The sequence below is a fragment of the Oryzias melastigma genome, linkage group LG3 (assembly GCF_002922805.2).
Source record: "Oryzias melastigma strain HK-1 linkage group LG3, ASM292280v2, whole genome shotgun sequence".
In the NCBI taxonomy this organism is placed as follows: domain Eukaryota; kingdom Metazoa; phylum Chordata; class Actinopteri; order Beloniformes; family Adrianichthyidae; genus Oryzias; species Oryzias melastigma.
Window position 1 is genome coordinate 15,937,546 of NC_050514.1, and position 24,692 is coordinate 15,962,237.

The 24,692-nt window shown below is 37.2% G+C and overlaps 1 protein-coding gene across 12 annotated transcripts in view; it reads right to left on the reverse strand.

Moving 5' to 3' along the window:
- tjp1a (tight junction protein 1a) overlaps positions 1 to 24,692 on the reverse strand; it is a 111,273-nt gene that overhangs the window by 15,249 nt on the left and 71,332 nt on the right. For 6 of the 12 annotated variants that reach the window (XM_024294996.2, XM_024294992.2, XM_024294995.2 and 3 more), the window contains 15 exons: positions 13,548 to 13,604; positions 12,234 to 12,358; positions 11,978 to 12,080; positions 11,532 to 11,847; positions 11,308 to 11,411; positions 9,470 to 9,638; positions 9,218 to 9,350; positions 4,972 to 5,111; positions 4,696 to 4,801; positions 4,315 to 4,465; positions 3,000 to 3,108; positions 2,678 to 2,897; positions 1,873 to 2,057; positions 1,485 to 1,580; positions 601 to 627 (listed from right to left, as the gene is read on the reverse strand). In XM_024294996.2, coding sequence (XP_024150764.1) covers positions 601 to 627; positions 1,485 to 1,580; positions 1,873 to 2,057; positions 2,678 to 2,897; positions 3,000 to 3,108; positions 4,315 to 4,465; positions 4,696 to 4,801; positions 4,972 to 5,111; positions 9,218 to 9,350; positions 9,470 to 9,638; positions 11,308 to 11,411; positions 11,532 to 11,847; positions 11,978 to 12,080; positions 12,234 to 12,358; positions 13,548 to 13,604 — 2,041 coding nt within the window. The remainder of the gene's footprint in view (positions 1 to 600; positions 628 to 1,484; positions 1,581 to 1,872; positions 2,058 to 2,677; positions 2,898 to 2,999; positions 3,109 to 4,314; positions 4,466 to 4,695; positions 4,802 to 4,971; positions 5,112 to 9,217; positions 9,351 to 9,469; positions 9,639 to 11,307; positions 11,412 to 11,531; positions 11,848 to 11,977; positions 12,081 to 12,233; positions 12,359 to 13,547; positions 13,605 to 24,692) is intronic. The other 6 variants (XM_024294997.2, XM_036210078.1, XM_024294993.2 and 3 more) reach the window with 1 other exon arrangement.

Sequence of the window (24,692 nt, forward strand, 5' to 3'; positions counted from 1 at the left end):
TGACACACAACATCAGAGGCTGGAATAGTGCAAAATGTGCAGAAGCAAACAAAAGTTCATTCTTTACGATTGCGTTTTCATTAAATCCAAGACATGCACAATCCCACAGACAAAGTGCTCGTTGATCAATGTTGACACCTTGCCAAATGGCAACGTCAAGCCATATTTCATTGAACTTAAACTGATTTATTTCTTTACTCTTAGAGTTAATTACCGTAGTCTTGATTAAGGTGTAAACCTAATATTAAGACCGGACTCCAATCAAATCAAAGAGTCATGTCTGTGGAACTTGAGCTGTGTGTCAGTATGATAAAACCTTCCTGAAGCCTCTTTTACTCTTAATATTTTCAATTCTTTTAACTAATACAGGACAACAATAAAGGAATTGTGGGGAAAATGACAACAGAAGAAACTTAAATGAAGTGATATCCCCCAAATGAGTTAAACAAAGCAATGGTTGTTGCCTAAAGGAAGTTAAAGGAACAGGGAACAAGGCACCAAACACCTTTATAGATATGTATTATTAGCAGTTAACCGACTCAAACGAAAAACAACAAAAAAAAAACAAATAAATTAAATTCGATGCACTAATTGACATACTTTCACCTCCTTGCTGCTGCTGTGTTTCTGAAAAGAAAATACAGTTGCATAAACATCACAGGAGTTGTGCACATGAACATTAAGGAACGGAAACACTTTGCGATTGTGTACTGAACGTGTGCTCAGTTGCCATGCTGTGAGGCCGTGCTGTTCCCGAAACTGATGTTCAATAGCCAAAAAAAAGGAAAGTGGCACATTTATAACGATTGTAATTATGAGTATGAGCCAAGAGACTATTGCTCAGGGCTGAATATGAAATGAATATTTGGCTTTCAAAGAAGACATTAAAATAATGGAGAAATGAGCCATAAATGAAAGATCAACTAGACAATATTACTAGTTTTACAAATCACAATGTTCAACTGAAATATCAAGTATTAAATATTTAAAATGTGCAAAGGCTTTTTTTGAAGAAAAAAAAATATCTAATTTACAATTATTTTTATACTTGGGTACAATTTTAACCTTGTCTTGAAGATTTAAGATGTCTTCAAAGTAATTTTTTTATGGAATCAGAGAAACAAACAAGGATGAGTCCTGATGATGCTATTTCACACAAAAAAGTTCAAAATAATAGGGAAGTTTCCACGACAAAGAAAACTTTTCTGAATTAGGTTTTAACCAAAAAAAATATTTACAACAGTAGCTTTACACACATCCATGTTTCTGTGAATTACAATGACTTCAAAGAACATAATAATCCCACTAAGGGATTCCACTAAACTCTTATGTGAATATTTGAAGTAGAGATTTAAAAAGCTCATGACTTTAATAAATTGAAAGTCTAAATTAAGTATTTGGTCTCAATCAAAAACACTAAACTTAAGATAGGCCACATTAAACATCAACTTTTCATAGAATAAGATTAAAGACTTGATACTTACTTGCAAGTTCGAAAGTGTCCGGATCCGCCCTGGCCAGTTTCTCACGGGCCACGTCTGCTATTGGCCCAAAAATGACTACAGGCCTCAGGAACCCGGCTGTAGACGAACAAGACCACAAAAAGAGGAGAACATATAAAACACACATTGTTGATGTAATTGTCATGTGAAGTAAAATGTACATATAGTCAGGTATACATGGGTAGTCAGTCTTCTAAATTCACATCTTAGTCTCTGATGTCCTTTTAAAATTACATAACCTCCAGTTTTATGCAAGTGAGCCAACTATTAGTTAGTTTGCCTCAGCTTATTTGAGCAGACAGCTTGAAACCTTCAAATACCTAATATGACTCATGAGCAGATTTAGTACCTGCCCCGACTGTAACCTTACCCTCTCTCAGCACAACCCTCTCGTAGGCGGGGAACTTGGTCTGAACTGGCTGGGCTGACAGGTCCTCCCTGCTTTTTCGCAAGTTCCTCTTGGAACTTCGCAACCCTCTGAATCTCCAGAAATCAGCTCTGTCACCTCCTGGTGTTTTTGGGAGGGTGTACTGCACACTGGACAGCTGTTCAGCCCTGGACGAGGGCGACAAAGCACAAAATTTACAAATAAAAAAAAAATGTTTATAAAAGAAGCTTCGACATGTGGCAAGCATTAACTGATCTTTATACTGTTTGGAATAAAAAAAAACATGGTCAGACTGTGGGAGTGTGTTATATAACAGTCATTAAAGCCTGGGGTATATTAGCAAACTAAAGTCATGTTAAAAACCCTTTAAGGCAGTAATATATTATTACATCATGAGATAAATACATGATACTGTTAAAGTTGTGTGTGAAAAAAATACTCCAAAATGCTACATTTAAACATAAAACTAAAGTAATAAACGCATAAGAGTATTTGTTTTAACATCATAGAGTGAGTTAAGACAAAAGCTCATTTCAGTTGAATCACATTCCATTAATAGTAATTTTGTTGAACACAATGGTTGTGTGAAAACAACTTCCTGTTTGCTAAAACATAAAAAAACAGTTTTTCTTTCCAGAAACACACATTGTTAAAATCTATAAAAAGAATGACGTGTCAAAAATGTTGAAAAAATACTGAAGTGCTCATGAACACCCAATAAACAAATTATTTTAGTTGTAGAACAAGCTGTGCAGGTAGAGCAGGGCATGACTTCATGCATTTTTACCTGTTCTTGTTGGGGATGATTCCTCTTTCCACTTCCTGGTGATTCTTTCCAATGCGGATTGCAAGCCAGGAGCCTAACTTCCCATTATATAACGTGTCCACCACCCGGAACACCTCCCCTTTGTTAAAGCTCAGTCCATAAGGCGATTCTTTTTCATATTCAAAGTGTGTGCGAATGTAAAAGGAGTCCCCCACGTCGGATTCCACTATTTTCCGATAAACTAAGGCAAAAGAACAGAATGAAAGATGATTAGAAATTCAGTTTTATGCTTTGAATGCTGTAATGCCATGTGATTATTGTAATTAACAGTGTTGTGGCTCACCATCTTTTTTCTTCTGGGCTAGAATGGTGATCTCTTCTCCTCGTGGAAGGTCCAGCAGAAACAGCACAGCCTCCTCACGGATGATGTTAGCAAAATCCACATTATTCACCTACAGAGAAAAAAAAACTAATAAAGTAAAGTATATATGGCTTCAGTTTTTGTTTTATTACATTTCAATCATCCTGTGGTGAAAAAAATGAACCAGCACAACACGTGAGCAGATGCAGAGGAAAGTATTCCTCTAACAATCGAGAAGCCTACAAGCCTGCTCTCCCACTGCTGCCAAAACACAATAACTGCTGTTTATTGACTCTGCTTGCAGGGCAACAAGGGAATCAGAAACACATGGACTGGGTCACTGAACCTCAAAAAGACACCTTTATCTTTCCCAGAAACAGAAGGCTCAAAGTCTTTATCTTCATCGCACACCGTGACCAAAGGGAAATCACCTAAGGATGGAAAACAATGTCCTGGAAGTCTGTAAGATGTGTTTGTACAGCCAGGAGAGAGCAAACAGGCACAAAAAGAGGCCTACGATGTGCAACCAAAGAGAACCTGAGAGCTTGTGTGATCTGCACAAAGGGGGGATAATAGATCATTTTTTAGTAGAAGACCATTCGGTAAATGTTAATTTCACAGAGAATAGGTGCACTTAAAGAATTGGTCTCTGGTGCGTGGTACAGTTTAACCTCTGCAGTTTCACAGCAGGGGTCATGTTGCAGTATAAACATGTCAGAATGGATCCAACACTGACATCAAGAGGGTTTCCATCATCCCATTAACGCTACACGGGCGTTGAGTGAAACAGTCGTCTGTTCCAAGGTCAGGATTGCAAGAATGACCTCTTTTGTGACATCAGCCCAGAAACAAGGGGAGTTTTCACCAGAAGCAGAGTCCTGGAATGACTCATGAGCTAATGGATACATTGTTCTGTACTCCCCAGATCTTTTTACACAGAACTGCATCTATTGGAGCTATGAATAACAGCTTCACTATTTGTTATTGAAGACATGGTGGGAAGTTATGCCTAGACTATTTTTGACAACAACACATGTTCATCCCACCTCATTCTTGTGAATCGGTAAAAAAAAAAATAAGACAAAAGGCTTTATTTTAAGTTAAGAAAACCTCCTCCTCTAATCCAATTTCCACCTGACAGGAATCACGTATGAATGTGATCAAAAACGTGTTATGTGTGTATAGAGAAACTTTCCTGCATGAACTTTTTACCCTGTAGTGGGCAAACATCTAAGTTGTTAATACAGACAAACAACAGTCATTTCTCTTAAAAAAAACTGATTTGCAGCATTCCTACCCTAAGAATCTGATCTCCCTCCTCCAGCCCCTCCTTGGCTGCTGGACTGTCCTCCAAAACCCCTGCCACAAAAATTCCCACGTCGTTCCCTCCTGCTAACCGCAGGCCAACACTCTCTCCTTTTTTGAATTTAACCAGCTTCATACTCGGCCTGTGAGGAAAAAAAAAGAAAACAGAAAAAGACAAACATGGTCAGAAAATTCTAGATTTAAAACCAATCATTCTTAGGCTTAAAAGACAGCGATTCAGGCAGAATAACACTAAAGTGAACAATATGTGCACTCGATTTAGCATGCGCTTTCTGATTCTCCGGCTGAGATCAGCTTTCATGCTGTTCAGTGACTCGGAAGACAACCTATAAAACCAAATGTTCAAGCTCACCTGAGAATGCTGTCATCGTGAGCAGCGCTGGGTACAGGTGCATCCGTTGGGCTGACAGGAAGGTCCACATCAGGCTGACCAGGCTGTGCATAAACAGGCTTTGGTTCTGCAACAACAACAAGACTTACTGCACTGAAAAGCTGCTTCTGATTCTTCAATGGCTAATGGTTTATCTAATGTCAAATCTCCATTTCCAGAGAATTGCTTATTTTGATTTGAATAATAGCCAAAGTTGGGACAAAAACGAGCGTCTTCACTAGAATGTGTTTTCTTTACCTGGCAGCGGAGGTAACACTTTGTCGTTACTGGAGCTGCCCTGGTCGCTTGCCTGCGATGATGCACCGTCATCCAAGTTGATGCCAGATGAGGAAATGGCGCCTGGTTTGGAAATGCGATCTTCATCTCGGCTTCGATGGCTAAATGAACACAATCATAAAAAAATGCAAAACAGATTTTAGTTTAGGCAGTTTATGCAAGGTTAACGCATTACCCTGTTGTTTTTGAATTGAGGAGTGAACAAAAGGCGTGATGACAACAACTGTCAGGTGATAATTTTCTATTTAAATGATTTGCATAGATAGACAGGCATAGCTGACTTTACCTCCCAAAGACTCACAATGTCCAACATAAATAAGTATCACACTTATAGATTGAAACTTTTAAACAAATCATTGCTTTGCAATCTTGAAAGATGCCAAAAAAACAAGTTGGTGTGTAATAACTCCTTTTCAGCTACCATTTTTTACTGAAAGCTAAAACACTAGTGCTGGACAAAATTTTCAGTTGAAATTATCACTTGATTTAGTCAAATCTAGGAAGTTTCTATTTTTTTATCCGCTTTTTCAGTTACTCTCTCAACCTGTGCATAACGACACGCCCTGCAGCACTTTCAGAATGCACGTGTCCTTTGTTTTGTAGTTTTGTGCTTTGCTGACATACACAGGAAGAGAAAAAAAAAAACAAAAAAGAAACTGCATGAGAGATGGAGTACGTCAGGGCACAAGGGAAAAACTGAAATATAAGACAAAGAGCAATTAAAAAGAGGATATACGTCTTGGTCAAGACTCTACAGGATTGGCAACTATTTACAAATGGTGTTGTTAAACCTGAAAACATTTGTTTTGTTTTTTTACACTCTATTGGTTTAGAAGTTTTAATGACAAAGCTTACTTTTTTCTTAGCCAAAAAAGACAAAAACTTGCATAGAAAAGTTTATCAAGTAACATTGTTATTAAAAAAAAGTTATAAAAAAGAAAGACTCAGGTTTTTAACAGAGTTATAATCTCAAAGTTAAAGTTCCTCCTTAATCTGGATGAAATCATTGAGAGCGCTCTGCATGTGTGTACGTTTGAACAAATGAGAATCCTGCAAGTTATGGGATAAAAAGCTCTGCAGCTTAAAACAATGCTTGAATTCCAGTGCGGTCACGTGACTTCATGCTGCCACAGTACTTGAGCTTCTCTCAAAAGGTTTTGAACAAGAAAGTGAAGGTACAGAGTGTGCCACCAGCGCACACTACACAACTCCTCTCATGCCTGTCCTCTCAAGTTTTCCTCAAGCAGCATGCAAAAAAATAAATAAATACAATGCACGAGATTTATGTTGTGTGCACTCCAGCAGTCACACAATGAAACTCAATGAGACAAACAGGAAAGCAGGATACATGCTTGAATTTATGCACAAATGACCTGAACTCGGGATTAAATGTGACAGCTGTAAAGCTGCAGCACTTATAAACAATACTCTCCACTAGAGCCTGGCCTTTTCTGGGCACCTCCATTTATCCATCATTTCACTGTAATGCAATACAAATGGAAATCGCTCGTACTATTTTCCGAAAGTGTAATATGTCACAATAAGAGATGAGAATTGCTGAAGAGAAAAGGGGAGAAAAAATAGGAGCTGCTTCCCACGGATGCATAACAGAACTGAATTGGGGGAAAGACAAACAATGTGTTCACGCGTGAACGAAGTGAAAGTGTCTGTGTACATGTGTTGGGGTGGGGTGAAAAATAATGACAACTAAAGAACAAAAGCCAGTAAGAAAAAAAAGGGGGTGGCTTAAACTGTTTCTTACAGAACAATAGTTCTAGAAAAACATCCGAATGATGGATTTTTTTTCTGACAATAACAGAGAAAAAGTGACACTGAGGTTTCACATTCACGGAAAAAACATTTCGCATTCAGAAACATTTTTCAGGGATATGTTGATTTAAAAACATAACTGCAGCTTATGTGAAACTAACAATATCTAGAGCCAGCTATGTCCTCCTGCTGTAAACCACTAATCTACTATTTAAAAAATAGATACTCACATAAACTGATCTGGAAGTTGAACCATGATGATTTCAAAATAAGCTTCTTGTGAGACAATACAGAAAGCTTTTGATCCTCACAAACAATATCCACAAGCTTACTGACAGACAGTTGGTTATTACACTTGTTTTATGTGGAGCTGTATCAAAAACCTGGACTACTGTGGTGTCTGGGAAAAAAAGGTCTTTAACCATTACAGCCAATCAGATCTCAGCAGCCATTGGGCATGGGGGGGAAAGCACTGTGGGAAGTATGTCAAATTCCTTTCACCCCTCCTAAACTGGTGGATACCAGCATTCCTTGACATGATAGTGTAGTGACCGGCAGGCTCTATTATCGCCTAAAGCAGTTACACCAAAGACAAGGTTAGTTCATTCTCACACTTTTATTGTTTTAAAGAGATTTTAAAAAAAATATATTAGATATGACATTTATATATTTAAAAAAAACTAGCTCTTAGTCTGTCTTCCAAATAAAAAAAAACAAAAGAATCAGAGAAAATCTTGCAGAGCAAAGTGCTTGAGATAAGCACATGCACTAGCCTGGTCTCACAGTAATGCAGTCGGTGCAGAAATACCCTCATCTTGCATTTAAACAAGTATAGTAAATCCATGCTGTGACATAATATGCCAGCTAACGGAATGGCTGCACTCAGGGTTAATCCACTCAGAAAATATGACTGGCGAGCTATTAAAATGCAACTATAACATGCATCTGCAGAGTAAACTAGTATCTTACAGCAACAACAGTAGGTATGATGTTTGTATCCTCATCATCTATGTGAGGCTAACTGATACAACATCTTATCTTCACTAATGACACACCAGCTGATAAAAACTAGCAATTATTTTTCATTCAAGCCTGTAAACACCAAAAGACAGGACAGTTTTAATTTAATTTTTTGTATAACATCTGTCTAATGAATAAGTGTGAATGCTTAGTAGGCATTCACACTGTAGCGATTCTTCTGCTTCTTTCCATTCGTTTTTCAGCACGTAAAAACTCAATCACACTATCAGTGATTTCAGCTATCTTGGTATCAAAACATTCAGCTCGTTCAGGACATTACTGCTGGTATTTTTGGCATTCGTAAACTTCATAGTTTTTGAAGTATTGTGCAAAATAAGCCCCATAAGAAATGAATAAAAACGTTTTCAAAATTAGCATTTTTAGGTAGTTTAGCAAAAAGCCTTTAAATATATTCATGAGCTATGTTATCATCTTTTATTGTAATTTTCAAAAAATTTGCATTGAGCTGTTATATTGGCATTATGCTAACTCATTTGAGTCACTTGGCATCTACTGAGGTTTTTTTTTTTTTTATTCTATGTTGGAGTTTAGCTAATATTTTATCAACATGCTAACATTTTTGACTAATTTGTTATCTACTGGGTTTTTTTAGGCTAATTTAGAGTTTAGCTTCTATAAACACTTTCTGACTTTTCTGAGTTGTAAGAAAGTGATGTTTCTGTCAAAGATTGTTCATAAGTCACTCTCACCCACAAGCAAGTCAAGTTACTGTTCAGAACAACACTTCGCAAAATAAGTGGTGTGTAACACATCCTGTCTTTTCATGCTAATGACAGTCAGTTCAGGTCAGTTCAACCCTTAAGTGCTCTTTTATCAACATGACTGAAGTCTGCAAGTCTACTCACTTCATTCCATTCCACATTGGAGTGCCACATCGCCTGGCATGCTAATTTTAGCTCTCCGTTCAGTCTGATGTCAGGTGCAAAAAGTGAAGCCGCAATCTTCTTGAAGAATATCTAACTGATGGGAAAGCTGGCAGTTTTGAAAGGAGTAGAAAGAGAGCCAATGTATACCTAAAGACTCCTCAGCCTCTGATAATAGATTAAAATATATCAATATTAAGTATAACAAATGGAAAAGTTTATTTCTTGACTATTTTCAATGTCAGACTTTAGTGTGATTGCAGGAAGGATCAATTCCTCTTCCCCTTCTCATGTCTCCAAGAGTCCTTATTGGAACTCACGAATGGTTCCACAGGGGAGTGTAATGGTTTATGCATGTTATGTCTCCAAATATTGATTAAAGTGATTGAAGCCAGATGCTTACTCAGCACCCACTCAGCTGTAGGTGTGAAAATGATGCACGAGTGTTTTGGATGCTTGGCTGGGTCACGTGTGACAGCTGCGTCCCGTGGACGGAATTTGCAGGCAGGTGTGTGTATTTGTGCTCGACCTACCTGCCATTGCTCATCTGCCGGGGTGACTGATGGAGGTGCTCGGACAGTTCGTGCCTGTCCGGGGAACGTGATCGACCTCTACCGTGGGATCGGTTGGAATGGTCAGATGTCAGTGAATGTATCTCTGAAATGTCTGCAAAAGTTGAATCTAGATTAGCCTTAAAGGATTTATACAAATTAAGACCAATTCACACGAACAGTAACAGCTTTTCAAATGCAACACTGGCCAACATAGCTACATGTTTGACCCACCATCTCTGTCTGAGTTATTGGCTGATGGGATGCTGTCATCAAGGTCAGGAATGTTGAGTAGCGTGGCACGTTCATCTCTCTGCACCACCATCTTTAGCTTGCCCTTTGACCTTTCAATCAGCTTCTTGGCATCTGTCAAAGACAGGTTCTCTGTAACAGTGCCATTGATCTGCAGGAGAAAGAGAGGCAGTTTAGCAGAAATCCTCAAAGGGTGCACTGGCACTTCAAGATTGCTCTCTTTTGCTAAAAATGAGCTTTTGAAATCCGTTAAAAAAAAAAAAAGTCACGGGTCAGGCAATACTTTAGCTGTGTCTCTAACCCAAGCAGCAAATTGAACATTCCAACTCAAAAACATACTTTTACGTTATTAACATGGTTTTTGGTGTCTGAGGAAAAAGAAGAACCATTCATGTTAGGCGGAAAAAGAGAATTTATTGTGGTGTATCCATTGAAATGAATTGGCATGTATTCATAGGCATGACTGTAGAGGTGCAGTAATCTGCCATTTTTAAATTTTTTTAATTTTTCTTGAGATAAAGGTTTTCATTATTTGCTAAATAATCTTAAAGGGGCCATACCATGATTTTCTTAAGCCTTTCAGAGTAAACTATATCCATTAATATGATCATATATTACCTTTGGAGAACTAAAAAAAACAAATAATTTATGAAATACGAGTTATTTTTGTGGGCTTTTTTCATACCCTGAAGTAAAACGACTTGATCTCTGAGACTCCACCTTTGGCTCCTCGTCACTCTTGCCCATTTTACAACGTAATCTTAGCCGGTGTCCCTCAGCGTGCCTGCACATGTCGGCACATGCAAACAAACAACCTCCGAACTTGATGTGGATATTTTAGAGCTTTACACTCTTGACCCCCAGTCCAATCCGGAATTCGATGAGCACGAGGAACCACAGCGATCCCAAAGATGTCTGCAAGACGTTTCTGATGGTAAATCAAAAGCTAAGAGAAGTTTCTTTCGAACCGTTGAATTTATTACAGAACTAATAATTGTCGTACTGCTGCCCGTTTTCATGGGTGTGCATGTGTCTATACTAGAGGCACAGCATGTGTGGAAATGTAGCATTAGCTCTTGCATTATGCGCTTATACTGCATAATTTAAACTAGTTGTATGATTTACTTACGTGTTTGGCCTCTTCATCAGGTTTGATTATAGGAATGGCGATAGCTCTGAGGTTTAATCCAATTTTAAACAGGGCAAGGTTAACAAAACAGTCATCTGTGAAGTGGCGATCACAGACAATAAGTTTCTGGCAGGTCTGTCACGCGCTCTCGAAGATAAATTCCAACCAGGCTCTTCTTTTGAACAAACTCCTTAATTTCTCGCAACCTAAAAAAACTTTTTCTCTGCTTGAAAGAGATTGTCGTACGGGACATTTTCTCTGCAGATTAGATACAAGAGGGACTACTTAAAGTTGATGCTAAAATAACACATTGTTAATGATCACCGCAAGCTCTGCGGTGACAGTGAGTGTTGGTTTATGTTAGACTGCGGGCAGAGCTGGCAGTGAAGACTCTTCCTGAATGGAGCCGTCTCACTCTGTGACATCAGCATGTGAGGACCCACTCGTTTTTGTGGGTATGGGAGGGGCTGGTACCAAGAGTGCAGGTTTTTGGAGATTACTCAGAAATGCACGAACAAATCAAAATAACACTTTGGGGTTATTTATAGTGAGGAATGAAGAGTATAATACCCATAAAAAGCTAAAAAAGTTGTTTTTTCATGGTATGACCCCTTTAAAATCCAACCAGTTTAACAGTTAAATTAAAGAACCTCAAATAAGAATACCACCAAATACCACCTTGTTTTCTCACCTTGAGTACCACGTCCCCCTCCCGGATATTTCCATCTCTGGCAGCTAGACTCTCTGGTGAGATGTCTTTGACAAAGATGTGACTGGCCAACCGCAGTCCATATTCTGTAATAAAAATATAAGTAATGATCCCATTTATATACAAGTCAATAAAAAAAGTTGTGATATCTGTCAAATATTCAAAGACACACCCTTTGAATTCTCGAACAGTTTTGACCTACTTACCTTCATTTTTGCGGGACTTTACAAGAGTGACCTTGGCAGGCTTTAGTGGAGCAGATGAGGTCTGTGATCTCCGATCAGATCGTGGTGAGACGCTCATCTCTCGTGAGGCACTGTGATCCCTCTTCCCACTGCTGCTACGCTCGCGATCATGTTGCCTACTCATGCTTCCACTTGCACCTGCATAAGCGTTTTGACCACTACGACCACGATGGTCATAGCCATCTTCTTCATCTGTTTCTTCTTCACGTTCAGACATCGTCTCCCGGTCTCCTGCTCGCGAAGCTGGGATTTGTATTTTCCTTTTCCTACGAATAGTCTAGGAGATAACAAAGGAAACACGTTTGTTTTTTTTCTGTCTCCTATAGAGAGGCTGATTTTATGACTCTACATTACAACGTGAACCATTGTAACAGTGACATTAGTAACACAACTTGGATTACACTTACAATCTTTGCATTTTTCCCACTCTTGCGAAGCTGTTGAACTGCATACGCATGCTCTACGTTGTCCATAGAGACCGCATTGACCATCACAACTCGATCATTTTCTCTACAAAATAATAAGAATTCGTTAGCTATGTAATAACACAAGTGACAGCAATACGGAACCATTAAAGCGTTGGTGTTAGTCACAATGCTATTAAAAGAACAAAAAAGAAGGAGATTAATATTTAAAATGAAATAAAACATGTGGGGATCTTACTGAAGCAGTCCTTCTGCAGGACCTCCTTTCAATACATCCGATATTACAATCGATGTCTCTCCACTCTGGAAATGAGGGTTGTCACGCCCGCCTGAGATGGCGATGCCAAAGCCAAATCCAGCAGCCTATAAACAAGAAGAATGAAACAACAAAACTAACCAATAAGGAAAAAAATATATTCCTTTTTGTGTATGCTGTTCATAAAAGACAGACAAACAAAACTTTGAATTTGCAACTTTGCCAATTTTCTTAGATGGCTCCATGGATTTTTTTTTATTTGTACATTTCCCAGGAGATTGCAAAGCCTGAGCACTGCTGGTCACACCGAGCCACTCTTTCAGCTTCAAAGTTGCTACTAATTAGATTAGAGCGAGCAGCCTAGTCTAGACAGGTGTCCTGCACAATCCAAACAAATAGATTTATCACCCTAAAAGAAAATAATGGGAGTTTACTTATTTGTCTCTAAACTACTCTAAATAATATGATTGAGTACCTTTAGAACAGCTAACAAAATGAAGTAAATAAATATTTAATAAATTAATATAACACTCTTCTTTCTTTAGGATTGCACATAGGAGAAGAAGGAAAAGGATAGGAAGTAAAATGAAGTATTAAGGAAGTGGATGCTGGTTTTTGCCTTCCTTAGTCCTGTTTCCTGCCATCTGGATTCCCTTACTATTGTTTCACTAGCGCACATCCTGCATCTGCAGCTGGGCTTCTCTTACAGAAAAAAGAGATTGCGATCGACAGCAGACAGAAAGGAGCGAGACAGAAAGAGTGATTAGCATGGATGCGACAGGGAAGAGAGATCATTATAAAACAGACTTGGAGAAATAGTTGAAGACCCACTCCGATCATCTTTTGATCTATTTTAAAAGAGTTCTCTAGTGGTCTTTTAACTATAATTATGCTGATTTTAGCCAAAATAAAAAAAAAAAAAACCTGTGTTGTTTTACAGGTCATAGTTTCTGCAGGGCAGCAGTAGTTCGTTAGAAATGTGCCTCCGAGTTGTGGGTGGGACCATTGGCGTGGAGTAACCTCAGCCACCTCCTTCCCCTCCCCGTTGCTCGGAGAGAGCTCGGAGCAGGGAGCTTGTGGCCCACCCAGCATTTTTTTTTAACATGACAAAAAAGATCTTTTTCAAACATTTTTTTGACTACTCCTGATTCACAACAATTTAAATAAAAAAATACTCAGAGATGCTATTTTGAATTCTCTTTACAAATGTCCTCCATCGTCAGAAAATGCCACAAACACCCCTCCACACACACACAATTTTCATCGAGGTGAGTCTTTAAAGTTCCAGACACTTACCCTGTGAAGGGTAACTGTGTGCTGTTCCCATATGACAGTTTCCTCCATCGCTGCACTCTGCAAGACAGGGAGGATTGGTTAATGAAACCCATCATGACAAACGTTCACACATAATGAGCTTTTTAAACACAGAAAACAGTTGTGTCTGTGAAGCAGTTTAACCTGCAAGGTTTGCATTGCATTTCATTTTATGTGAATACATACATGCATATAAATGCATACTCTCCCACACCTAAGTTTATACTAAGTGTATAAAAAATAGATATTAATTAATTTAAGATCTGTCATGTATTGATAAATCATCATTTAGTAAAAGTTCTGCTCCCCACGGAGAATTGGCAAAGAACTCCTAACAAAGCTAAAAGACATGTGGGTCGTGATAAAAGAATAGTTTTCAGTGCTGACAATTCTTTTTACAAAAATATAAAAATAATCCATCATTGTGACAGTTTAAAATATAATAGACCACCTGTAAGAAACCCCTTAGTCAGACGGTGCCTTGCGTGTGCTGTTAATGTGCCGGGTCTATTGCTGATCTCAGTAGTGCAGTTCATGCTAGTAAAAGAGGACTGAAGGGGATCAGCGGCAAACACAAGGGGTTAACTGGTGCATATGATATAGGGGCCAAGAGATGCGGAGAACAAAGATGTTTAGATGGATTTCAGTCATGAAAAAGCATCTGTCCAGCGCCGGTGGGGACTTTTTTTTTCTAAAGTTTAAGTGAAAGTTTAGTATTTTATTTTGAAAAGCACTGAATTAAAGAAAAACATTTCTAAAACATGTTTTTGCCTTCTCCATATTTTTAGAATAGTGACTAAAATAATAATAAAAAATCTATAAATCTAAAAAGGCACAACTTTACTGACATCATTACATCCAGTGCTTGTTTTTTTTTTTTTTTGGTCAAACAACACTTTTCATTCAAACGTACTATGTGCTCAGTATTTCAGCTTTAAATTACAGCCCTACTCCACTTCTCTTCAGCTGATTAAGCAACACTGCTGTCTGCCTGCAGGGAACGACGGTAAAGCTGTCTGTGGCAGAGTGCTGAGCACACTCCAGTGTGGAAGAGGAAGAGAAAGACATAAACACCATGGTATGTGGAAGGGTGCTAATTTACTACACCTTCTTTAATCAGCCTTTTAAAATAACACACCATGACATCTGCCCACCCTGTCATTGTGTTAATCTCTCTGCTTCACCCTTTAATCAACACCTAATCCCCAAACCATCTCACCCATGATACTCAATTTCACCATGGTCATTAGAGTCATCACCATCCCATCCTAAATGTATAGTTTAAAGAAGATAACCACTCTAGGGGAGTCATGAGTTACACTGAAGACAGTTTCACAAGCAAATACTCTAGTCTGCCCCCAAAAAATAAGAAAATATATTTTTTTAAAAGAGACAATGCTGAACTGCAAATATAGCCACAACAGGAAAATATGTTTCCAAGAATTGTGTTTTGTGCTGCTGTGTGTATTTGTCTGTGCCCTTCCACTTCTGCTGGGTCAAAAATCAGGACTCACATATGGCTGCAGGAACTTGTACGTTTTGAGAAGTGTTTATTTTATCAAGCACATCTAAATTCTCCATTTAGAAGTTCAGAGTTCCTGTGAAAAGCAATAAAGTAGCTGTGAAACACCTTATTTTAAAGCTAAAATGTTAATGTTTAGCACTAGCATGTTGAAACTCCTGTTGCCAAAAGAGGGGCTGTGATTTATTGGTAGGTCAGTATTCTTCCTAACTAGGGCTGGGAATCACTGGGTACCTCACGATACAATGCAATATGCGATACATGGGTCGATAATATCGCGATAATTGGTCAAAATCGTCTTTAGTAACTCACATTATATAGAAGAAAACACAATTTCTTTAGGAAAATATATCCCTATTTATCTTCTAGCTTGAACACAATCATAATAAACAATTTGTGTCTTATTTTGTACAACAAATAATACCGTATTTTTCGGACTATAAGTCGCACCGGAGTATAAGTCGCAGGGGCCAAAAAATGCATAATGAAGAAGAAAAAACCATACATAAGTCGCACCGGAGTATAAGTCGCATTTTTTTCAAGTAATTTATTTTACAAACTGGTTGAAAAAAATGATATTACATCATCCTGGAAGGTAAGTTATAACATTCATAAGTGAATAGAAAACAGGCTGAATATGTGTCAACACATATTCACATATCAGCATCATGAAAAAAAACGAAAAGGTGTAGCATTTATATAACATAACAGTTTTATTTAACTATAGCCTCAAGAACTCATCAACTTTGTATCTTTACTGTAATTAATTGCACACAATCTCACTCCATATCACTAAATCTGTTAAATTCTTCGTCCTCTGTGTCACGTCTGAATAACTAAAGTAAATAAAGTAATTGCATAGATCAACATAAGAGGGCACTCTAGACTTACGGTCCATATCTCATCATTAAAAATTCGTATATAAGTCGCACTGGAGTATAAGTCGCAGGGACATTCAATCTATGAAAAAAACCGCGACTTATAGTCCGGAAAATACGGTAGACACTTTTGTGCAAATTAGTAATACTATGTCTTTGACAAGCACTCACACCAGTTGAATTGGAATAACAATATTAAACATGAACAGCAGAGCCACTACTTTGTGCAAAATTTTTGTAAACAACAAAACAAAAAATAAGGAATTCAAGTTGCTGCCAGGCACATTGGTGCTCACGAAAGCCAGTCTTGCAATGAGAGCCCCCTAACTACCTCCAAAGGAACATCTCACCAGCCTCTTCAAACAAAAATAAAAGATTGATACTTGGTGAGAACCCATTGAGAATCAGCCGCAGGACTAAATATTGTGATATATTGCAATATCAATATTTAGGCACACCCCTATTCCTAACCCCTCAAAATGTGCTTTATTTCTTTTCTTGTTTCTTATTTTCTTGTTTACTATGACAGACTAGGATGGACCTCAGTCTTCCACAGAGAGGCCCACAACTCCTGAGAGGTTGTGGAGAGTGATTATGTAAAAAAAGGAAAAAAAATAGAATCCTTTAAGATGTAATATATAGGTTCTGTAAATTCAAATGTTTTCAATACTTGTCAATCTGTCCTGCGTCAAACATCAAAGAACCAACTGGTATTTAAATCTTAAAAACACAGTTAACCCTTTGACCCTCTCTTTCATAGCTGCTCTAAGAGGGTGTTATTTATGGCCCTAATTGGAAAAAAAAAGTACGGGTGCACCCGTTTTTCTACCCTCTTGTCTGCCCCTGCTACTCACACAGCAATGCCACCATTATGTCAGGGGATGTGACCCATTTAACCACGGCTAGCCCTCAAATTCCCAAATGCTTCCATCCCATAAGTGTTTTGTGATATATTCACCCAACCATTTATCCTTTTATTCACCCAACAGTGCAGGCAGACAGAATGGGGTTACACTATGAGAAACAACAGTGCGGTCTGACCACACGGTCAGGCAGGCAAGTGACCTTGTCCTTGAACTGTGGATTGAACTGATAAGAGCCGGTTGAGTGGAGAATCTGAGGGGCAACAAAGGCTTGGGAAGATTAAAAAGCTTATATATACAAGACTCATGGAGACAGTTTACAAAACTAACAGGACTAGAGGGAAAAGAGAAAGTCTAATTGATTTCTTTGCAACCTCACTTTTTAATTAGCCTTTTTAAAAATATGATATGGTAAAAGCTTAGCATAACATGCAAAATGGCACTACCGTGTAACCTGGAGAATTAGACACACTGATACTTCCATACACACTCACCACAAGTCACGATTAACAAGAGCGGCAACAAATGGAGAGAGTTAGGCATAAAAAAATATGTTATGTTCCATAAGCTAAAAAAAAAGTCTAAAAAGTCTAAACAGAGTAGGGGTGGAACAATTCATTTTAACAATTTCATTCATGTCATAATTTGTGGTTGCTGATATGATTCATAGTAGGGCTGGGAATCAATGGGTACCTCACGATATAATACGCGATACATGGATTTTTATGTATTTCGGTGTGCTAGCAGCTCCATGCTAACGTAGATGACTGGGGACTATTGTTGACGTCATCAAGTGGGAGTAAAGTCCAAATTTGAAGACACAATTTTTCCACAACACATTTAGAGGGCTAAATGTAGGGGTAGGGAGAAGGGAAGAATTCTGATTCGGCCCTTGTTTTTCTTGCAATATAATAATATGTAAATTAAATATTTATACACACTAACAAGTAAACAAAATTTATTTATAAATTAATTCACATTTTAAGTTAATAAGGTTCAGCCCACAGTTTCTATTGCAACTACAAAACTAAAATAATACAAACAGAACATTATTACAACATTGTACTACATTGTACAATCAAGTATTTACAAAATTCCTTTGTACAACTCTAACAAGCCCCAATTAACTAAAAACCCACAACAAACATATTTCAAGCATGTTTAAGTATTTACCTTGAAAAACTATTGTTTATCGTTAAAAGGGTTATGTATCCATGTATTTAACTTTACACTTTTACACAAAATCAGCTTCAAGAATAGTTACAAACTGGTTATAGTGGTTATTTCAAAGTTTAATAACTACCATTCTCATGGTCCCAAACCACTGAGTTAAATTAATACAATCAAAATTAATAGAGCTCTGTCTGGGCTTTTTTTTTTTTAGGACTTTGAGATAACCTTGCTTGCATACTGGTGCATAAACTGAATAAAACTGAAATGTTTTGCATGCCATCTAGAACTTATAGTATTAGTAGACTAAATTAAATCAGCTAAATGGCAGTAATAAATCATTTCAAGAGGCCAGTATTTATGTCAAAGAAGTAGTTAAGTGATGAGGAAAGTAATCATAAAATGAAAAAATCCACCTCCTGGGTGAACTTGATTAAAATTGCATTTTAATCACTGAAATAAATTACAGATATACAAACAACTTTTTTTTCATTGTGGCTGGGTGATATTAAATGATAACTCTAGGGAAACAAAACACATCTGCAAACTTTATTTTACACATTAAGATGCAAAAAGGGAAGCGAAATTAAAAGAAAAGTCACTTTAGTAATTTATACTGCTGTAATATAACTACAACTGCATAAAAAAGGGAAAAGAAAACTTCAAAACAGAACTTTGACATAATTTCAGATTAGAAGGATAAATCAAGCTAAAACAGCCCTTAATACATTTTCAAAATTAGACACTTAATTGTCACTTGCAGAGAAATTTCAACTTGAAACCATGACTTTAAAAAAATAAAAAATAAAAAATACAAATCTCCAACTGTGCATGGCAAAACAACACCATTTGATCTTATACTTTCTAGTCAAATGCTGGAAAAAAAATAGTGAAAACAAAGGGTGACGTTTATCTCTGAAGTCACAGAGTTAAGTGAAACAATGCCGCACTTGATGTTGCACAAACTGACAGCAGCCTAGTGTATTTATACATGCATATTAGTCAGGCTTGAGCTCTGGCCAGCAAGGCCCAAGGCAGGGAAACAAAGAGCAGCCATACACATATGTACTTGTCTGCACAGAGAGAAACACACACATCCACACACACACGCACACACACACACACACACATCATGTTCTAACTACAGAGACTCTTTGTTCAAGTTACAGGCAGTCTCGCCTGCCCCACCATTTTATGCAGACCAGTAGAGAAGATAACAGTTCACGCAAACTCTTCAAAGGCAGAGACCAGTCTAGCACCTCTGGCACATTGAGACCTGACTAGAATGGAACTAATGGCGAAATGACCAATGAGATACTAATGAAATATACCATGATTAGGTTTAGCGCAGGAAAGTCTTCACATGAGCATTGCATATTCATATGTAGTCAGTACAAGGCATCACAGCCTATTAATGTAATACATAACCTCACAGGGGTCATAAACTTTATGAAGCTACTAACAAACACCAAACGAATAAACACTATTGAAGCGAAATGATTTGTCGTTATATGTAATAATATTGACAATAACAATGTTTCCAAATTTCTTTGTTGATGTATACAAGCTTCTTATGTAAAACCACGCATACAAGTGGGCTAAATATCAATTGGGTTTCCTCGCTTTGCACTCTTGTCTGCTTCGTGTTCCTATGAAAGTGTTTACAAAGTGCTGTACTTTGGTTCATGAATAAGGGTGGTAATTCATATTTATATATGATTGCAAAAAAATCAGTTAAAAAACACAATAAAATAAATAAATAAATAAATGAAAGTAGAGCGACAGGTCATCTTGCTATGTGATGTGACATTTCATATCAAATGAAACTATTGTCAAAAAGCCCATTCCTAACCTCTTTTCATCCACCTTCGCTGTAACTGAACCACAGGAATGTTTCTTACAGTGGGTGCATCAAATACTCAGTGGAAAACACTCTTTTGGTAAAAACACTCAAGATGTGGGAAAAGGTCAAGACAAAAACAAGAGCAGGTCAGTGCTGACCTTTATGTCACACAGACAGAACAATTCCTTCCCCACATCAAGTCTTTTGGAAGCATAGAAAGAAACAATGACTTTGAGCCTGTGCAGCAAGCGTCTTGGTAAGGACAAGTATAAGACCAAATCTTGACAATGCTTTAGGTCACTGTGTCTGGTTTTCTCCGATAGCCTGAGGCAGGAAGTGAGCAAGAGAAGCCATGACATCCACAGGAAAACACTCCACTTCCTGCTCACAGGAAATAGCTCTGGTTTGCAGAGAAATCATGACAAAAAATTCCAAAATCTAGTCCTAATTTAGCCACCCCGTCTTATATCCTCTATTCCAACAAGTCTCAGAATCGTACTTATGTCGGATCTCATCGATTGTCGGTTAAACATCAATTTAGCAGATTCATTTTTAGACGATAGTCAAAGACTCTTCAGAATTTCACTTGAACATGATATCACTTTTGAATGAAACCTGTTCACATGTTGTACCAGCACTAAAATAGCTTCTTTTTGTTTTTAACTTTATTCAAAAAGGCAATGGCATCTTATAAAGCTGGGGTGTACTTGGTGCTACATGTGACTGACATGCTATTTAAAAATATCTACATGCAAAGAACATACTGAGAACTTAGATTTACTTAGTTTTAGGATCAGGTGTTTTTTGGCACGCCAAAAGAGAAAGCAGTGAGGAGACATGCACAGGTCCAGCCATTAGACAACTGACGACAATGATGCAGAGCCTCAGTCATCAGTGATGCACTGTTGTGCTGATGTGTTCAAATATGCTTCAGTTAATTAGTTTCAAAATGAGCACTTTAAATGACACAACCTTCCACTAGGAACCTCTAAAACATTCACTCAAACACACCTCTGACAAAAGTTACTGAACAAAGAGTCGCTGCTAGAATGCTGAGGATTGAAATTAAAAAAAGGGACATGTTAACCTAAGATATGACTCCCTCTGAAGTCTATTATTGCTTTCTTGAAATAGCAGACAGACTGCAATTAACCAATTACTGAGTTGATGGACAGATATCAAAAACATTGCCAGGCCATCAAACATCACTTGCGCAATTTATTGTTTTTTGAAAAGACAAGATACCAGCTGCAACATTCTTAAAAAGCATTGATGAGATACCAACTGTTTTGTGCTATACACAATTAGACCAAAAGCATATCTTTCTAATATTTATGCTGATTTGCCACTGCAAAAGATTTTAAAATGTCTTGGAAAAAGCAAAAATAAAGATGCTTTGAAGCTCAAAAAGCGACGGAAATCAACTGGGTTAATCTAATACTGCTTCCTCAAAAATTACAGCTTTTTCAAATCCATCCTTCTCAAATGTTTATATTATTTAAATTCATCTCTCTACAGCAGCAGTTTTATTGTTGGACTCTACATTATTAATACAATATGTTCTCCCAAAAAAGTCAAGTAAAAGCTCACCTGAGGCTCTGGGTCAGGTGCTGGTTCCTTTTACACTAACCAAACGTAGTCAGATCCAAAGACACGGTGCAGTGAGCTGTTCACTTATATGCACTGACCCAAACCCCCAGCTAGATCAAGCTAACATTGTGCTTGTAGTTTATCCAGCAGCAAAGTCATCCCAGCTCAACCACACTAATTGTCCTATGCCTAGAGAGACAGGAAGTGTTGAGGTCACAGAGGAGAACAGTTACTTGTAGTGAAACTCTGATTTCACTTTTTTTTTTCCCAGCATCTGTCCCATCACTTTACTTGAAACAAAGGATTTCTCACTAAATGTCCAAGGAAAAAAAAATATCCCCTTAAAGAAGCTGACACAATTCCCCAATGCCTTCATCAATGATCAAAAAACCTGCTTTGATCTCATACAACACATTTTTCAATATCATTGCATGAGTCACCTCCTTCCAACTGTCTAATTCATCATCATTTTGTTAAAGGCTGCAATTATTATCTACTTTATCTACATTGGTGTGTGACCTGTAGAAGCCATACATTACAACAAAGGTTGTTCCCAGAGCAATAGTGTGAACTGAGTCATATGACTGACTCAGGAGGTCAACGATTTAAGGACTAAATTTAACATTTCCAAACATGGAAAGATGTGCAGCCAGACTAAGACTTGTGCTTTGTGTCTGCCTATATAGTTCTATGAGAGATACATCAAAAAGCAAATCAAAGGAAAATTAGGTTATCAAAGAAAAGTGCAAACCAATAGAAACGCGTACAGACTGCTCTGCATAGTTTGTATTTTTGTGCGTGTGTTTAGCTGCTTTGTTCTGCTGTGTCTTGAACCCATAACAGTCAGGATCACGAACAAATTAAAAGCTCAACATTTCAAATTCCCACCAAAAATGTTTGTTTGAAAAACAAATAACAAGGTTAAGGAGCTTTAGCTTCCCACATCTAGAGTCTTAATGACCTTGATCTACAACTTTTGTGCCTCTTAGACTTTCCATTTTAAGGTAAAAAGAAACGAAAAGATAGTTTTTGTTTTCCTAGTTACCTTTAACCTTCAAATTATTGTCAAATCTGGAATCCACAGTAATATGACAAACTTTTTGCCCCAGTGTGAGCTCTCATTTTTGCATGTTAGTGACACTGAAATGTTTTAGAATATAAAAACGTGTAAATATTAAATAAAGAAACACAAAAAGTGTTTTATATTAAAAGAAACGATTCATACATGACTGTGTCAAAGGACAATAGCCATGATTCAGCAGTTTTAGTAGTTTTTGTGTGTGTGAGTGAAGGGTAAAAGAGAGCCAGGGAGGAAAGAAACGAGCTTCAAAGTAACAGGCACCTGCAATTAAAAGACGATACCACAAGACAAAGTAAAATATGGATACATTGCAACAGGTTGTTCCCATGTACCAAGCCCACTCTCCATAATATGCAGTGACCAACTGTACAATGTTACAAGGATGGTACTAAGCAAGTTGCATACATAAAGGTGCTTCATGGTTTAGTCGATTTTCTAATGCTTGCAGTTGATCTGCTCTCTCCAAGCATATATTCTTTTCACACAGTTTTTGTGACACTCATTTTATATTTTGTGTATTTATCTTGCATATTGTAACCCTTGTGCTATCCTAGGTATGTTGACATAGAGAGTAGGGTCATCTGGACCCCACAAAACAGTGCGCTGAACTTTTTTCTTTCAATGATTTTGGATTTTCACTGATGTCTGTGGCAATGATGAAATTCTGTCCACCTCCATCCACATTTGTCATGGGATGGATAACATGTCAAATTAAGGCTGGGGTCATCTGGACCCCATAAGATAGCACATGGGTTAAAGGAACAGTCCGTTAGAATTTAACCTAGCATCATATCCGGCCAGAAAGGGTTAGTGACTGACAAACTTTGTATCAAAATTTAGTATTGAATCCAAATTAATCATTGAAAACTATCATTTTAAGGCAATTCAGTCAGAGTCTAAAAAGTGCCTCACTTGAACCCAACACTTGGGTTTTAAAGCTTACACATCCCTCAAAAGAATCATCTATTAAAGGGATAACCTATATAATGCTAAAATTGAAGTTGTGTACTTTTTTTTGCTTTTGGTGTGTGATATAATTCAGTTTATACTGTAGATACATGATGAAATGAATACATTATTTTCTATGAGTAAAAGACAGATTTGGGTAAACAGAAATGCTTTGGGAGAAGATTGCTTCATGAACAACTACTGTATCTAATCTAAAGTGTCAGCAGTTCTTGGCTCATCACATTCCAATTTATTTACAGCCATCACAGACTGCAAGTCGATACACAGTAAACTGCTCAATTTTCAGAAACATTTTGTATACAGCTGTAATATCCGATTGATTTCATGAATAAGTATGTGCAATCTCATTGACATACCATAAAAAATATCTACACACTCATACATGCACAGAAACACACATACACTTTTTTTCTAACATCCAACAGGCAAAATGCTAATAGGATTCTGCTTTGGCATTGATTCTAAATAATATGATTAAAAAAAAGAATCATGTAAAACTACCAAAAACAAAAATTACTTGCAATATAAATTGCACCACAGTGAAAATAGATGTTTTTTAAAGAACAGAGCAAGTTTAAAATGTCACTTTACTATTCACTTCAAATCTTTCCTGGTTTCCTACTTTGACAATGAACTTTAACAACCCTCATACTTCCCTGTTGAAACGTGTAGTATTTCATTTTAACATGCATTGTTAAAAAACACTTCTTGTTATTTCTTGCTTAAAAAAAGGTGATTCCTTTATCCTAGTTCTGATTAAAATTTGTATTTTAAAATGGAGTATTAACATTTTGGTAGATTTATTTTAAATGATCATTATTTATTGAAAATAACTTTTAAAAGAGTCTAATTTAATTACAAAAAAAAGAAACAATTAAAAAAATTAACATGGGACTTTTTGCAAAAAGTTATAGCTTTAAACAGATTTATCGTACTTGTTTATTTTTTTAATGTAGAAAAAAAGTAAAGTAAACAAAACAATTAACTGCACCAATAGGTAAATTACAAGTATTCTAGGGTGAGATTGCATGAGATTCCACCCCAATGTTCAATCACATGCACAAGCAATAGCGTATGCCATAAAATCACTTACTAATGTGTGTTTTTGACTTTATGACAGCTTTAGGAAGTTCACACTGGCCAGATGAAGAACCACAAACAGCCAAACTGTACACACACACAATAGCACAAAAAAAATTAGTTTTGCTTTT